The sequence below is a fragment of the Oncorhynchus tshawytscha genome, unplaced genomic scaffold (assembly GCF_018296145.1).
Source record: "Oncorhynchus tshawytscha isolate Ot180627B unplaced genomic scaffold, Otsh_v2.0 Un_contig_3734_pilon_pilon, whole genome shotgun sequence".
Lineage (NCBI taxonomy): Eukaryota > Metazoa > Chordata > Actinopteri > Salmoniformes > Salmonidae > Oncorhynchus > Oncorhynchus tshawytscha.
The window spans coordinates 23,672-40,000 of NW_024609012.1; the positions used below are offsets into that span (position 1 = coordinate 23,672).

General features: G+C 47.0%; 1 protein-coding gene across 1 annotated transcript in view; it reads left to right on the plus strand.

Annotated features, from left to right (window-relative positions):
* Positions 1 to 1,949: 1,949 nt before the first annotated feature.
* Positions 1,950 to 16,329, plus strand: part of LOC121844114 (vacuolar protein sorting-associated protein 13B-like) — a 60,214-nt gene continuing 45,834 nt past the window's right edge. Inside the window, exons 1-2 of the mRNA XM_042314005.1 lie at positions 1,950 to 2,033; positions 8,541 to 8,725. Of these exons, the coding sequence (XP_042169939.1) occupies positions 8,609 to 8,725 (117 nt within the window). The 5' untranslated portion in view covers positions 1,950 to 2,033; positions 8,541 to 8,608. The remainder of the gene's footprint in view (positions 2,034 to 8,540; positions 8,726 to 16,329) is intronic.

Consider the following 16,329-nt stretch of genomic DNA (forward strand, 5'->3'; position numbering starts at 1 on the left):
CCAACCCCATCCTTAACCCCCAACCCCATCCTTAACTCCACCTTAACCCCCAACCCCATCCTTAACCCCATCCCCTATCCCATCCTTTACCCCAACCCCATCCTTTACCCCAACCCCATCTTAACCCAACCCCATCCTTAACCCCCAACCTTAACCCCCAGCCCCATCCTTAACCCCCAACCCCATCCTTAACCCCATCTTTAACCCCCAACCCCATCCTTAACCCCATCCTTAACTCCCAACCCCAACCTTAACCCCCAACCCCATCCTTAACCCCATCCTTAACCCCCAACCCCATCCTTTACCCCAACCCCATCCTTAACCCAACCCCAACCTTAACCCCCAGCCCCATCCTTAACCCCCAAACCCATCCTTAACCCCCAGCCCCAACCCCATCCTTAACCCAACCCCATCCTTAACCCAACCCCATCCTTAACCCCCAGCCCCATCCTTAACCTCCAACCCCATCCTTAACCCCCAACCCCATCCTTAACCCCCAACCCATCGTTAACTCCACCTTAACCCCCAACCCCATCCTTACCCCAACCCCATTCTTAATCCCCAACCCCATCATTAACCCCCAACCCAGTCTTTACCCCAACCCCATCCTTAACCCCATTCTTAACCCCTAGCTCCTAGCCCCAACCCCATCCTTAACCCCCAACCCCATCATTAACTCCCAGCCCCATCCTTAACCCCAACCCCATTCTTAACCCCCAGCCCCAACCCCATCCTTTACCCCATCCTTAACCCCAACATTAACCCCCAGCCCCATCCTTAACCCCGAACCTTAACCCCAGCCCCATCCTTAACCCCCAACCCCATCCTTAACCCCCAACCCCATCCTTAACCCCCAACCCCATCCTTAACCCCATCTTTAACCCCCAACCCCATCCTTAACCCCATCCTTAACTCCCAACCCCAACCTTAACCCCCAACCCCATCCTTAACCCCATCCTTAACCCCAACCCCATTCTTAACCCCCAGCCCCAACCCCATCCTTTACCCCATCCTTAACCCCCAACATTAACCCCCAGCCCCATCCTTAACCCCAAACCTTAACCCCCAGCCCCATCCTTAACCCCCAACCCCATCCTTAACCCCCAACCCCATCCTTAACCCCCAACCCCATCCTTAACCCCCAACCCCATCCTTAACTCCACCTTAACCCCCAACCCCATCCTTAACCCCCATCCCCTATCCCATCCTTTACCCCAACCCCATCATTTACCCCAACCCCATCTTAACCCAACCCCATCCTTAACCCCCAACCTTAACCCCCAGCCCCATCCTTAACCCCCAACCCCATCCTTAACCCCATCTTTAACCCCCAACCCCATCCTTAACCCCATCCTTAACTCCCAACCCCAACCTTAACCCCCAACCCCATCCTTAACCCCATCCTTAACCCCCAACCCCATCCTTAACCCCCAACCCCATCCTTAACCCCCAACCCATTGTTAACTCCACCTTAACCCCCAACCCCATCCTTAACCCCCAACCCCATCCTTAACCCCATCCTTAACCCCCAACCCCATCCTTATCCCCCAACCCCATCCTTAACCCCCAACCTTAACCCCCAACCCCATCCTTAACCCCCATCCCCAACCCCATAACCCCCAACCCCATCCTTAACCCCCATCCCCAACCCCATCCTTAACCCCCAACCCCATCCTTAACCCCCAACCCCATCCTTAACCCCCAACCCCATCCTTAACCCCATCCTACCCTGTATAGTAGTACCCTGTCATGTACTATTCTCCTTGTGTGTGTTTAGGTGTTCTGGGGCCAGGAGCATGTAAATTGTCTGCGGCTGGTGTATGAACACCTGCAGGCCTACCTCCAGAGGAACCAGGGATCTGGGTCTGGGTCTGGGACTGGGACTGGGACAGGGTCTGGGACTGGGTCTGGGACTGAAGAGGAAAAGCCCCCTTTGACACCCAGTCACCCCCTCCCCTGAATCCCCCTCCCCAGGACAGAACACAGCTCTGATGACCTCCGCACCGGGCTGTTCCAGTACATACAGAACTCAGGTAACCATCATACCTCACAACTAACTATTCACCTGTTTCTCAGGTAATAACACACTGTTACTATCTATTAGATACAGGTAATAACACACTGTTACTATCTATTAGATACAGGTAATACCACACTGTTACTATCTATTAGATACAGGTAATACCACACTGTTACTATCTATTAGATACAGGTAATAACACACTGTTATTATCTATTAGATACAGGACTCAGGTAATAACACACTGTTACTATCTAATAGATACAGGACTCAGGTAATAACACAATGTTACTATCTATTAGATACAGGACTCAGGTAATAACACACTGTTACTATCTATTAGATACAGGTAATACCACACTGTTACTATCTATTAGATACAGGACTCAGGTAATAACACACTGTTATTATCTATTAGATACAGGTAATAACACACTGTTATTATCAGATACAGGACTCAGGTAATAACACACTGTTACTATCTAATAGATACAGGACTCAGGTAATAACACAATGTTACTATCTATTAGATACAGGACTCAGGTAATAACACACTGTTACTATCTATTAGATACAGGACTCAGGTAATAACAACTGTTACTATCTATTAGATACAGGTAATAACACACTGTTACTATCTATTAGATACATGACTCAGGTAATAACACACTGTTACTATCTATTAGATACAGGACTCAGGTAATAACTCACTGTTACTATCTATTAGATACAGGTAATAACACACTGTTACTATCTATTAGATACAGGTAATAACACACTGTTACTATCTATTAGATACAGGTAATAACACACTGTTACTATCTATTAGATACAGGTAATAACACACTGTTACTATCTATTAGATACAGGTAATAACACACTGTTACTATCTATTAGATACAGGTAATAACACACTGTTACTATCTATTAGATACAGGTAATAACACACTGTTACTATCTATTAGATACATGACTCAGGTAATAACACACTGTTACTATCTATTAGATACAGGACTCAGGTAATAACACACTTACTATCTATTAGATACAGGACTCAGGTAATAACACACTGTTACTATCTATTAGATACAGGTAATAACACACTGTTACTATCTATTAGATACAGGACTCTTGTAATAACACACTGTTACTATCTATTAGATACAGGACTCAGGTAATAACAACTGTTACTATCTATTAGATACAGGTAATAACACAATGTTACTATCTATTAGATACAGGTAATAACACAATGTTACTATCTATTAGATACAGGTAATAACACACTGTTACTATCTATTAGATACAGGACTCAGGTAATAACACACTGTTACTATCTAATAGATACAGGACTCAGGTAATACCACACTGTTACTATCTATTAGATACAGGACTCAGGTAATAACACACTGTTACTATCTAATAGATACAGGACTCAGGTAATACCACACTGTTACTATCTATTAGATACAGGACTCAGGTAATAACACACTGTTACTATCTATTAGATACAGGACTCATGTAATAACACACTGTTACTATCTATTAGATACAGGACTCAGGTAATAACACACTGTTACTATCTATTAGATACAGGTAATAACACAATGTTACTATCTATTAGATACAGGTAATACCACACTGTTACTATCTATTAGATACAGGTAATAACACACTGTTACTATCTATTAGATACAGGACTCAGGTAATAACACACTGTTACTATCTATTAGATACAGGTAATAACACACTGTTATTATCTATTAGATACAGGACTCAGGTAATAACACACTGTTACTATCTAATAGATACAGGACTCAGGTAATAACACAATGTTACTATCTATTAGATACAGGACTCAGGTAATAACACACTGTTACTATCTATTAGATACAGGTAATACCACACTGTTACTATCTATTAGATACAGGACTCAGGTAATAACACACTGTTATTATCTATTAGATACAGGTAATAACACACTGTTATTATCTATTAGATACAGGACTCAGGTAATAACACACTGTTACTATCTAATAGATACAGGACTCAGGTAATAACACAATGTTACTATCTATTAGATACAGGACTCAGGTAATAACACACTGTTACTATCTATTAGATACAGGACTCAGGTAATAACAACTGTTACTATCTATTAGATACAGGTAATAACACACTGTTACTATCTATTAGATACATGACTCAGGTAATAACACACTGTTACTATCTATTAGATACAGGACTCAGGTAATAACTCACTGTTACTATCTATTAGATACAGGTAATAACACACTGTTACTATCTATTAGATACAGGTAATAACACACTGTTACTATCTATTAGATACAGGTAATAACACACTGTTACTATCTATTAGATACACGACTCGGGTAATAACTCACTGTTACTATCTATTAGATACAGGTAATAACACACTGTTACTATCTATTAGATACAGGTAATAACACACTGTTACTATCTATTAGATACAGGTAATAACACACTGTTACTATCTATTAGATACAGGTAATAACACACTGTTACTATCTATTAGATACAGGTAATAACACACTGTTACTATCTATTAGATACAGGACTCAGGTAATAACACACTGTTACTATCTATTAGATACAGGTAATAACACACTGTTACTATCTATTAGATACAGGACTCTTGTAATAACACACTGTTACTATCTATTAGATACAGGACTCAGGTAATAACAACTGTTACTATCTATTAGATACAGGTAATAACACAATGTTACTATCTATTAGATACAGGTAATAACACAATGTTACTATCTATTAGATACAGGTAATAACACACTGTTACTATCTATTAGATACAGGACTCAGGTAATAACACACTGTTACTATCTAATAGATACAGGACTCAGGTAATACCACACTGTTACTATCTATTAGATACAGGACTCAGGTAATAACACACTGTTACTATCTATTAGATACAGGACTCAGGTAATAACACACTGTTACTATCTATTAGATACAGGACTCAGGTAATAACACACTGTTACTATCTATTAGATACAGGTAATAACACAATGTTACTATCTATTAGATACAGGTAATACCACACTGTTACTATCTATTAGATACAGGTAATAACACACTGTTATTATCTATTAGATACAGGACTCAGGTAATAACACACTGTTATTATCTATTAGATACAGGTAATAAAACACTGTTACTATCTATTAGATACAGGACTCAGGTAATAACACACTGTTACTATCTATTAGATACAGGACTCAGGTAATAACACACTGTTACTATCTATTAGATACAGGTAATAACACACTGTTACTATCTATTAGATACAGGTAATAACACACTGTTACTATCTATTAGATACAGGTAATAACACAATGTTACTATCTATTAGATACAGGTAATAACACACTGTTACTATCTATTAGATACAGGTAATAACACACTGTTACTATCTATTAGATACAGGTAATAACACACTGTTACTATCTATTAGATACAGGACTCAGGTAATAACACACCGTTACTATCTATTAGATACAGGACTCAGGTAATAACACACTGTTACTATCTATTAGATACAGGACTCAGGTAATAACACACTGCTACTATCTATTAGATACAGGTAATAACACATTGTAACACAAATAGGGATTCAGGGCTTCTGCATGTGGAATAGAACGAGTTCCCAAACAGATAGGGGATCAGGGCTTCTGCATGTGGTCTCAGAGAGGAAGACATTACGTCTGTTTCCAGTAAAAAACAGTTTGTTCTCCTCCCTGGGCACACTGTCTTCCTCCCGGACTCTCACACACGGTGGAGAGAGATCAAACCCTCTCCTCGCCCTATCAGCTATCTGCCCTGTCAGCTGTGGTCAGTCAGCCTCTCCTCTCCTTGTTTGTTGCGTCGTTCCTCTGGTCTTTGATGCATTTAATACGGCTCTTTCCTCTTAATGGAGACAAGAGGCCTTCCTTCCCAGCAGTAAAAACAGTAGAGAGTCTGTCTGCAACATGTTGTGACCGACGACCAGGGAGCTGGTGCTGGGGGGGGGGTAGTCCTGGGTTCAAATAGGATCCGTTTTGTTAATTTGACTCTTTGATTGTTCGTGTCTTTGAGTAGCTAGCTGGGCAGGATGTGTGACTTCTGGGATGACACCATTGGTTCCACTGTGCCAGGCGAGCTCAAACAACGAGCCCAGATTAGAGAAAACAATAATCGTATCGGTCAGTTCTGCTGTAGTCCTGAGGCCACTGTGCCAGGAGGCAGGAAGTAGCAGCTGGGTCGGTACGTTCCCTAGAAGTGCCAGGTAGTCCTGAGGCCACGGTGACGGGAGGCAGGAAGTAGCAGCTGGGTCGGTACGTTCCCTAGAAGTGCCAGGTAGTCCTGAGGCCACGGTGGCAGGAGGCAGGAAGTAGCAGCTGGGTCGGTACGTTCCTAGAAGTGCCAGGTAGTCCTGAGGCCACGGTGTCGGGAGGCAGGAAGTAGCAGCTGGGTCGGTACGTTCCCTAGAAGTGCCAGGTAGTCCTGAGGCCACGGTGGCGGAGGCAGGAAGTAGCAGCTGGGTCGGTACGTCTCCTAGAAGTGCCAGGTAGTCCTGAGGCCACGGTGTCGGGAGGCAGGAAGTAGCAGCTGGGTCGGTACGTTCCCTAGAAGTGCCAGTTAAACAAGACATGAAGGAGAACGGAACCATGAAAGCAGCTCTTCATCCATAACATTACCAAACACAAGTCCTGAGCCACGGTGTCGGAAAACAACATATAGCACCTTCAAGTGGGCTGCCGAGATGTAGAGAGAAACAAGACATGAGGGAGAGAGAGAGAGAGAGAGAGAGACAGAAGAGACAAACACAAGCTGAGAGAGAGAAACAACAGGGAGAGACCTTCAAGAGCTGCCGGATGAGAGAGACAGAGAGAGAGAGAGAGACAGAGAGAGAGAGAGAGAGACAGAGAGAGAGGGAGAGAGAGAGACAGAGAAACCGACGGGGAGAGAGAGAGAGAGACAGAGACAGAGACAGAAAGAGAGAGAGATCAGAGACAGACAGAGACAGAGAGAGACAGAGAGAAAGACAGAGAAAGAGAGACAGAGAGAGAGAGACAGAGAGAGAAGACAGAGAGAGAGAGAGACAGACAGAGAGAGAGAGAGACAGAGAGAAAGACAGAGAGAAAGAGAGACAGAGAGAGAGACAGAGAGAGAGACAGAGAGAAGAGAGAGAGAAGAGAGACAGAGAGAGAGACAGAGAGAAAGAGAGAAAAGAGAGAGAGAGAGACAGAGAGAAAGAGAGAGAGAGAGACAGAGAGAAAGAGAGACAGAGAGAGAGACAGAGAGAAAGAGAGACAGAGAGAGACAGAGAGAGAGAGAGAGACAGAGAGAAAGAGAGAGACAGAGACAGAGAGAGAGAGAGAGAGACAGAGACAGAGAGAGAGAGACAGAGAGAGAGGGACAGAGAAAGAGAGAAAGCTCAGTGCTGCAGATCAAACACTAATAGACTACAGAGAACTAGACTAGGGGACAAATTAAAACATATTTTCTGGCACGAGGAGCCCAGTGTTGGTTCCCCTGAGGACCAAGACATCAACACTTTACTTCTTATCTAATAAACAGTTTTCCAAACGGCAGCCATGACCAACATCACACACACACACACACACACACGCTAACACACACCCAAAAACACACACACACACACACACACTCGCTAACACACACACACACACGCTAACACACACACACACACTCGCTAACACACACACACCCACACACACACACACACTCGCTAACCCACACACATACACTCGTTAACACACACACACACTCGCTAACCCACACACACACACTCGTTAACACACACACACACACACACACACACACTCGCTAACACACACACAGCCAAACACACACACACTCGCTAGCACACACACTCGCTAACACACACACACACACACTTGCTAACACACACACACACTCGCTAACACACACACACACACTCGCCAACACACACACACTTGCTAACACACACACACTCGCTAACACACACACACCCAAACACACACACACACACTCGCTAACACACACACACGCTAACACACACACACACACTCGCTAACACACACACACACGTGTGAGCACATACACACACACACACTCGCTAACACACACACACACTCGCTAACACACACACACATCCACACACACACACACACTCGCTAACCCACACACACACCCAAACACACACACACACACTCGCTAACCCACACACACACACACACACACACACACTCGCTAACACACACACACCCAAACACACACACACACACTCGCTAGCACACACACTCACTAACACACACACTCGCTAACACACACACACACGTGTGAGCACATACACACACACACACTCGCTAACACACTCACACACACACACATGCGGGGGGGGCACACACAAAGTTGTGAGTTTGTTGCAACATTTCAACACAAGTTGACCTCCTTCCTGTCTCCCCCCCAGCCTATCAGAAACTACCTGGTCCATATGAGGTTGTGTTCTATAACGAAACAGACGACAGTCCCGGCGTCATGCTGTGGCGTTACCCAGAATCCCGTGTGTTGACCTTCGTACGCATCACTCCAGTCCCCTTCAACACCACCGAGGACCCCGAGATCAGCACCGCAGACCTGGGAGACAGACTGAAGGTTGGTACCATCTGTCTGTCTGTCTGTTTCTCTGTCTGTCTATCTGTCTGTCTGTTTCTCTGTCTGTCTGTCTGTCTGTGTCTGTGTCTGTGTCTGTATCTGTATCTCTGTCTGTCTGTCTGTCTGTCTGTCTGTCTGTCTGTCTGTCTGTCTGTCTGTCTGTCTCTCTGTCTGTCTCTCTGTCTGTCTGTATATCTGTCTGCCTGTCTGTCTGTCTGTCTCTCTGTCTCTCTGTCTGTCTGTCTGTCTGTCTGTCTGTCTGTCTGTCTGTCTGTCTGTCTGTCTGTCTGTCTGTCTGTCTGTCTGTCTGTCTGTCTGTCTGTCTGTCTGTCTTCTGTCTGTCTGTCCGTCTATCTATCGACCTCCCTCCCTCCCTCCCTCCCTCCCTCCCTCCCTCCCTCCCTCCCTCCCTCCCTCCCTCCCTACCTCTCCCCCTCCCTCCATCCCTACCTCCCTCCCTCTCCCCCTCCCTCCCTCCCTCCCTCCCTCCCTCCCTCCCTCCCTCCCTCCCTCCCTCCCTCCCTCTCCCCCCTCCCTCCCTCCCTATCCCTCCCTACCTCCCCCTCCCTCCCCTACCTCCCTCCCTCCCTCCCTCCCTCCCTCCCTCCCTACCTCCCTCCCTCCCTACCTCCCTCCCTCCCTCCCTCCCTCCCCTCCCTCCCTCCCCCTCCCTCCCTCCCTCTCCCCCTCCCTCCCTCCCTCCCTCCCTCCCTCTCCCTCCCTCCCTCCCTCCCTCCCTCCCTCTCCCCCTCCCTCCCTCCCTACCTCTCCTCTCCTCCCTCCCTCCCTCCCTCCCCCCTCCCTCCCTCCCTCCCTCCCTCCCTCCCTCCCTCCCTCCCTCCCTCCCTCCCTCCCTCCCTCCCTCCCTCCCTCCCTCTCCCTCTCCCTCCCTCCCTCCCTCCCTCCCTCCCTCCCTCCCTCCCTCCCTCCCTCCCTCCCTCCCTCCCTCCCTCTCCCCCCTCCCTCCCTCCCTCCCTCTCCCCCTTCCTCCCTCCCTCCCTCTCCCCCTTCCTCCCTCCCTCCCTCCCCCTCCCTCCCTCCCTCCCTCTCCCTCTCCCTTCCTCCCTCCCTCCCTCTCCCCCTCCCTCCCTCCCTAGGGCTATGCTAAAGACTCTGGCATTAGGCAGGTTAATACCCATTATAATAAGAAACATTATAAAAATGTAAATGTCTAGTCTGTTTTGGATTCAGATGTAGAAACACGATCTGTTTTGGATTCAGATGTAGAAACGCGATCTGTTTTGGATTCAGATGTAGAAACGCGATCTGTTTTGGATTCAGATGTAGAAACACGATCTGTTTTGGATTCAGATGTAGAAACGCGATCTGTTTTGGATCCAGATGTAGAAACGCGATCTGTTTTGGATCCAGATGTAGAAACATGATCTGTTTTGGATCCAGATGTAGAAACATGATCTGTTTTGGATCCAGATGTAGAAACATGATCTGTTTTGGATCCAGATGTAGAAACACGATCTGTTTTGGATCCAGATGTAGAAACACGATCTGTTTTGGATTCAGATGTAGAAACGCGATCTGTTTTGGATCCAGATGTAGAAACATGATCTGTTTTGGATCCAGATGTAGAAACATGATCTGTTTTGGATCCAGATGTAGAAACATGATCTGTTTTGGATCCAGATGTAGAAACATGATCTGTTTTGGATTCAGATGTAGAAACACGATCTGTTCTGATTCAGATGTAGAAACACGATCTGTTTTGGATTCAGATGTAGAAACACGATCTGTTTTGGATCCAGATGTAGAAACATGATCTGTTTTGGATCCAGATGTAGAAACGCGATCTGTTTTGGATTCAGATGTAGAAACACGATCTGTTTTGGATTCAGATGTAGAAACGCGATCTGTTTTGGATTCAGATGTAGAAACGCGATCTGTTTTGGATTCAGATGTAGAAACATGATCTGTTTTGGATTCAGATGTAGAAACGCGATCTGTTTTGGATTCAGATGTAGAAACGCGATCTGTTTTGGATTCAGATGTAGAAACGCGATCTGTTTTGGATTCAGATGTAGAAATGCGATCTGTTTTGATCCAGATGTAGAAACATGATCTGTTTTGGATTCAGATGTAGAAACGCGATCTGTTTTGGATTCAGATGTAGAAACATGATCTGTTTTGGATTCAGATGTAGAAACGCGATCTGTTTTGGATTCAGATGTAGAAACGCGATCTGTTTTGGATTCAGATGTAGAAACGCGATCTGTTTTGGATTCAGATGTAGAAACGCGATCTGTTTTGATCCAGATGTAGAAACATGATCTGTTTTGGATCCAGATGTAGAAACACGATCTGTTTTGGATTCAGATGTAGAAACACGATCTGTTCTGATTCAGATGTAGAAACACGATCTGTTCTGATTCAGATGTAGAAACACGATCTGTTTTGGATTCAGATGTAGAAACGCGATCTGTTTTGGATCCAGATGTAGAAACGCGATCTGTTTTGGATTCAGATGTAGAAACGCGATCTGTTTTGGATCCAGATGTAGAAACGCGATCTGTTTTGGATCCAGATGTAGAAACGCGATCTGTTTTGGATTCAGATGTAGAAACACAATCTGTTTTGGATTCAGATGTAGAAACGCGATCTGTTTTGGATCCAGATGTAGAAACGCGATCTGTTTTGGATTCAGATGTAGAAACACAATCTGTTTTGGATTCAGATGTAGAAACGCGATCTGTTTTGGATCCAGATGTAGAAACGCGATCTGTTTTGGATCCAGATGTAGAAACGCGATCTGTTTTGGCAACGTGGAGGAATATAATATCAAGTATCAGTGCTTTTTGAAAGAAGTGATTTCTGGGTAATTATCAGACACAGGATCTGATTTACACATCTGACACACAGGCCTCCGTCCACAGCCCTCTTCAGTCTCATGATATGATCTTATTCTCCAAATACTCACGCTCTGCTAAGCCAGGGGTTGGTGGAGATGGGGGGGGGGGGTAGAGGGGGAGATGGGAGGTTGAGGGAGATGGGGAGAGGGGGAGATGAGGGGAGAGGGGAGATGGAGGGGAGAGGGGGTGCACGTGGGGACTGTTAGAACAAAGATCTTTGTCATTAGCCAGATCCTCAACTCTCTCTCATTCTGATCCCATATTTCATTGATTTCAGCCCCCGGCGCTCTCAGATTTTGATTAGCTTTTCTTTATATGAAAACTTCAGAAGGGCTCAATGAATTAATGAGTTGTTTTATGATATTTCTCAGAAGGCAGAGAAAGTACAGTTACAGGGAACGGAAATGCAGCCATAAAAAACGTTCCCGAAACAGGAACGACTCCGTTCGCGTCCAAAGAATTTAATTTACTTCTCATGAAGAGCTGGGTTGAACAGGGGAGTAAAGGGGGGGAGGAGGTGGTGTCATTTCTCAGGGCTCTAAAATTACCATGTGGCCACATGGAGAGAGGGAGGTGGGGGGCATGGAGCTGGTCTGAACTCACTGTTTCACTCTGGGCAGGACCCCTTTTATGCCTAGAGGGAGATGAGGGTGGGACAGGTGAACAGGACACAACTGGGATCCCTTTCTATTGGCCAGAATCGATGGATAAAGAGAGAGTGAGGGGGGGGCGAGAGAGAGAGGGAGAGAATGGTAGAAACAGAGAGAGAACGGTAGAAACAGAGAGAGAGAGAGAGAACGGTAGAAACAGAGAGAGAGAGAGAGAACGGTAGAAACAGAGAGAGAGAGAGAGAGAGAGAACGGTAGAAACAGAGAGAGAGAGAGAGAGAGAGACGGTAGAAACAGAGAGAGAGAGAGAGAGAGAACGGTAGAAACAGAGAGAGAGAGAGAGAGAGAGAACGGTAGAAACAGAGAGAGAGAGAGAGAGAGAGAGAGAACGGTAGAAACAGAGAGAGAGAGAACGGTAGAAACAGAGAGAGAGAGAGAGAGAGAGAGAACGGTAGAAACAGAGAGAGAGAGAGAGAACGGTAGAAACAGAGAGAGAGAGAACGGTAGAAACAGAGAGAGAGAGAGGGAGAGAGAGAGAGAACGGTAGAAACAGAGAGAGAGAGAGAGAGAGAACGGTAGAAACAAAAGAGAGAGAGAGAGAGAGAACGGTAGAAACAGAGAGAGAGAGAGAGAGAGAGAGAACGGTAGAAACAGAGAGAGAGAGAGAGAGAGAGAACGGTAGAAACAAAGGGAGAGAGAGAGAGAGAGAACGGTAGAAACAGAGAGAGAGAGAGAGAACGGTAGAAACAGAGAGAGAGAGAGAGAGAACGGTAGAAACAGAGAGAGAGGGGGGAGGATATTTCCTGCGTTGAACCAGGCCGCTGCACTCAGCCCTACTGTCCTCAGAGCAGATCACATGAACATTTGATCAAATCCAGATTTCCTGCATTTAAATAGTTGTGGTTTCACGACTGGTTCCAGGACCTCAGAGGGGAATTCAAACCCACTTCCATTAGTCAAAGACCAATTGTTGCCGTGCTGTTTTTACAGTAGGAGGGTTGGGTGGTGAGAGCGAGGGGAGAGCACCTTGGGTATCCATCCAGTGGTTCCCACCTGCAGGGGAGAGAGAAGAGGGGAGGAGGGTGACTCCTTCTCACCTCCTCACCACTGTGTGGTCCTGTCCTGAATCAGAAGCAGGTGTCCTGTCATCTGCTTTCTGTCTCTCTCTCTCTCTCTCTCTCTCTCTCTCTCTCTCTCTCTTTCTTTCTCCCTCTCTCACCTCCCCTCTGTCTGTCTCTCTCCCTGTCTCTCTCTCTCTCTGTTTCTCTCTCTCCCCCTTCTCTCTTTCTCTCTCTCTCTGTTTTCTCTCTCCCCCCTCTCTCTTTCTCCCTCCCTCTCCCTCCCTCTCTCCCCCCTCTCTTTCTCTCCCTCCCTCTCTCCCTCCCTCCCTCTCCCCCTCTCTCTCTTTCTCCTTCCATCCCTCTCTCCCTGTCTGTCTCTCTCCCTCCCTCTCCCTCCCTCTCCCCCTCTCTCTTTCTCATTCCATCCCTCTCTCCCTGTCTGTCTCTCTCCCTCCCTCTCCCTCCCCTCTCCCCCTCTTTCTTTCTCCTTCCATCCCTCTCTCCCTGTCTGTCTCTCTCCCTCCCCCTCTCTCTCCCTCCCTCTCCCCCTCTCACTTTCTCCTTCCATCCCTCTCTCCCTGTCTGTCTCTCTCCCTCCCTACTCTCTCTCTATGGGGTAGTCAGAGACTGAAAACATGGAGTAAACATGGGTGCTGATTCCCAGAGATCTCAGGAGGTGAAGGAGAACAGAGTGATGATTCCCAGAGATCTCAGGAGGTGAAGGAGAACAGAGTGATGATTCCCAGAGATCTCAGGAGGTGAAGGAGAACAGAGTGATGATTCCCAGAGATCTCAGGAGGTGGAGAACAGAGTGATGATTCCCAGAGATCTCAGGAAGTGGAGAACAGAGTGATGATTCCCAGAGATCTCAGGGGGTGAAGGAGAACAGAGTGATGATTCCCAGAGATCTCAGGAGGTGGAGAACAGAGTAATGATTCCCAGAGATCTCAGGAGGTGAAGGAGAACAGAGTGATGATTCCCAGAGATCTCAGGGGGTGAAGGAGAACAGAGTGATGATTCCCAGAGAGATTCCCAACTCAGCCCTGTGTTCCTCTGGTAACTCAGCCCTGTGTTCCTCTGTTAACTCAGCCCTGTGTTCCTCTGGTAACTCAGCCCTGTGTTCCTCTGGTAACTCAGCCCTGTTCCTCTGTTCCTCTGGTAACTCAGCCCTGTTCCTCTGGTAACTCAGCCCTGTTCCTCTGTTCCTCTGGTAACTCAGCCCTGTGTTCCTCTGGTTAACTAACTCAGCCCTGTGTTCCTCTGGTAACTCAGCCCTGTGTTCCTCTGGTAACTCAGCCCTGTGTTCCTCTGGTAACTCAGCCCTGTGTTCCTCTGGTAACTCAGCCCTGTGTTCCTCTGGTAACTCAGCCCTGTTCCTCTGTTCCTCTGGTAACTCAGCCCTGTTCCTCTGGTAACTCAGCCCTGTGTTCCTCTGTTAACTCAGCCCTGTTCCTCTGTTCCTCTGTTAACTCAGCCCTGTTCCTCTGTTCCTCTGTTAACTCAGCCCTGTTCCTCTGTTCCTCTGTTAACTCAGCCCTGTGTTCCTCTGTAACTCAGCCCTGTGTTCCTCTGTTAACTCAGCCCTGTGTTCCTCTGGTAACTCAGCCCTCTGTTCCTCTGTTAACTCAGCCCTGTTCCTCTGTTAACTCAGCCCTGTTCCTCTGTTCCTCTGTTAACTCAGCCCTGTGTTCCTCTGGTAACTCAGCCCTGTGTTCCTCTGTTAACTCAGCCCTGTTCCTCTGGTAACTCAGCCCTGTTCCTCTGTTCCTCTGTTAACTCAGCCCTGTGTTCCTCTGGTAACTCAGCCCTGTGTTCCTCTGGTAACTCAGCCCTGTGTTCCTCTGGTAACTCAGCCCTGTGTTCCTCTGGTAACTCAGCCCTGTTCCTCTGTTAACTCAGCCCTGTGTTCCTCTGGTAACTCAGCCCTGTGTTCCTCTGTTCCTCTGTTAACTCAGCCCTGTTCCTCTGGTAACTCAGCCCTGTTCCTCTGTTCCTCTGTTAACTCAGCCCTGTTCCTCTGTTCCTCTGGTAACTCAGCCCTGTGTTCCTCTGGTAACTCAGCCCTGTGTTCCTCTGGTAACTCAGCCCTGTTCCTCTGTTCCTCTGTTAACTCAGCCCTGTTCCTCTGTTCCTCTGGTAACTCAGCCCTGTGTTCCTCTGGTAACTCAGCCCTGTGTTCCTCTGGTAACTCAGCCCTGTTCCTCTGTTCCTCTGTTAACTCAGCCCTGTTCCTCTGTTCCTCTGGTAACTCAGCCCTGTGTTCCTCTGGTAACTCAGCCCTGTGTTCCTCTGGTAACTCAGCCCTCTGTTCCTCTGTTGAACCCTCCTAATTCACCTTGTCATTAGCAGAACGATGGACCTTTCAGGGTCGTAACTGGACTCGGTGTCGTGTGGTGACTTCAGACAGGCAGCAGAGAGAGAGAAGTGGTTCGGACGGCCTACATAACTATTATCGTAGCGTGAGACGGGTCAGCACTAACCCAGCTGGGCGTTGGCCCCACCTAATGCAGTGAAACAACACGGCCTGCCCATGTGGCGAATCAGATCACACACCTGACCTCACTCAGCAAGACTTCAGTCCTGCCCATGTGGCGAATCAGATCACACACCTGACCTCACTCAGCAAGACTTCAGGCCTGCCCATGTGGCGAATCAGATCACACACCTGACCTCACTCAGCAAGACTTCAGTCCTGCCCATGTGGCGAATCAGATCACACACCTGACCTCACTCAGCAAGACTCCACACACACCTCGTCACCTAGTGGCAACCTATCTCCTATGTAGTGCACTACTTTGGCTTCTGGTAGCTCTGTGCAGTGTACTACGTAGGGAATAGGGTGTCATAGGGCTCTGGTCTATCCCCTATGTAGTGCACTACTTTGGCTAGGGTGTCGTTTGGGACAAAGGTGCAGTATTTTTAGAACGGTTAGGGAGGCGTCTCGGAGAACGTCGTTCTAGAACGGTTAGGGCTGCGTGTCGGAGAACGTCGTTCTAGAACGGTTAGGGAGGCGTGTCGGAGAACGTCGTTCTAGAAAGGTTAGGGTGGCGTGTCGGAGAACGTAGTTCTACAAC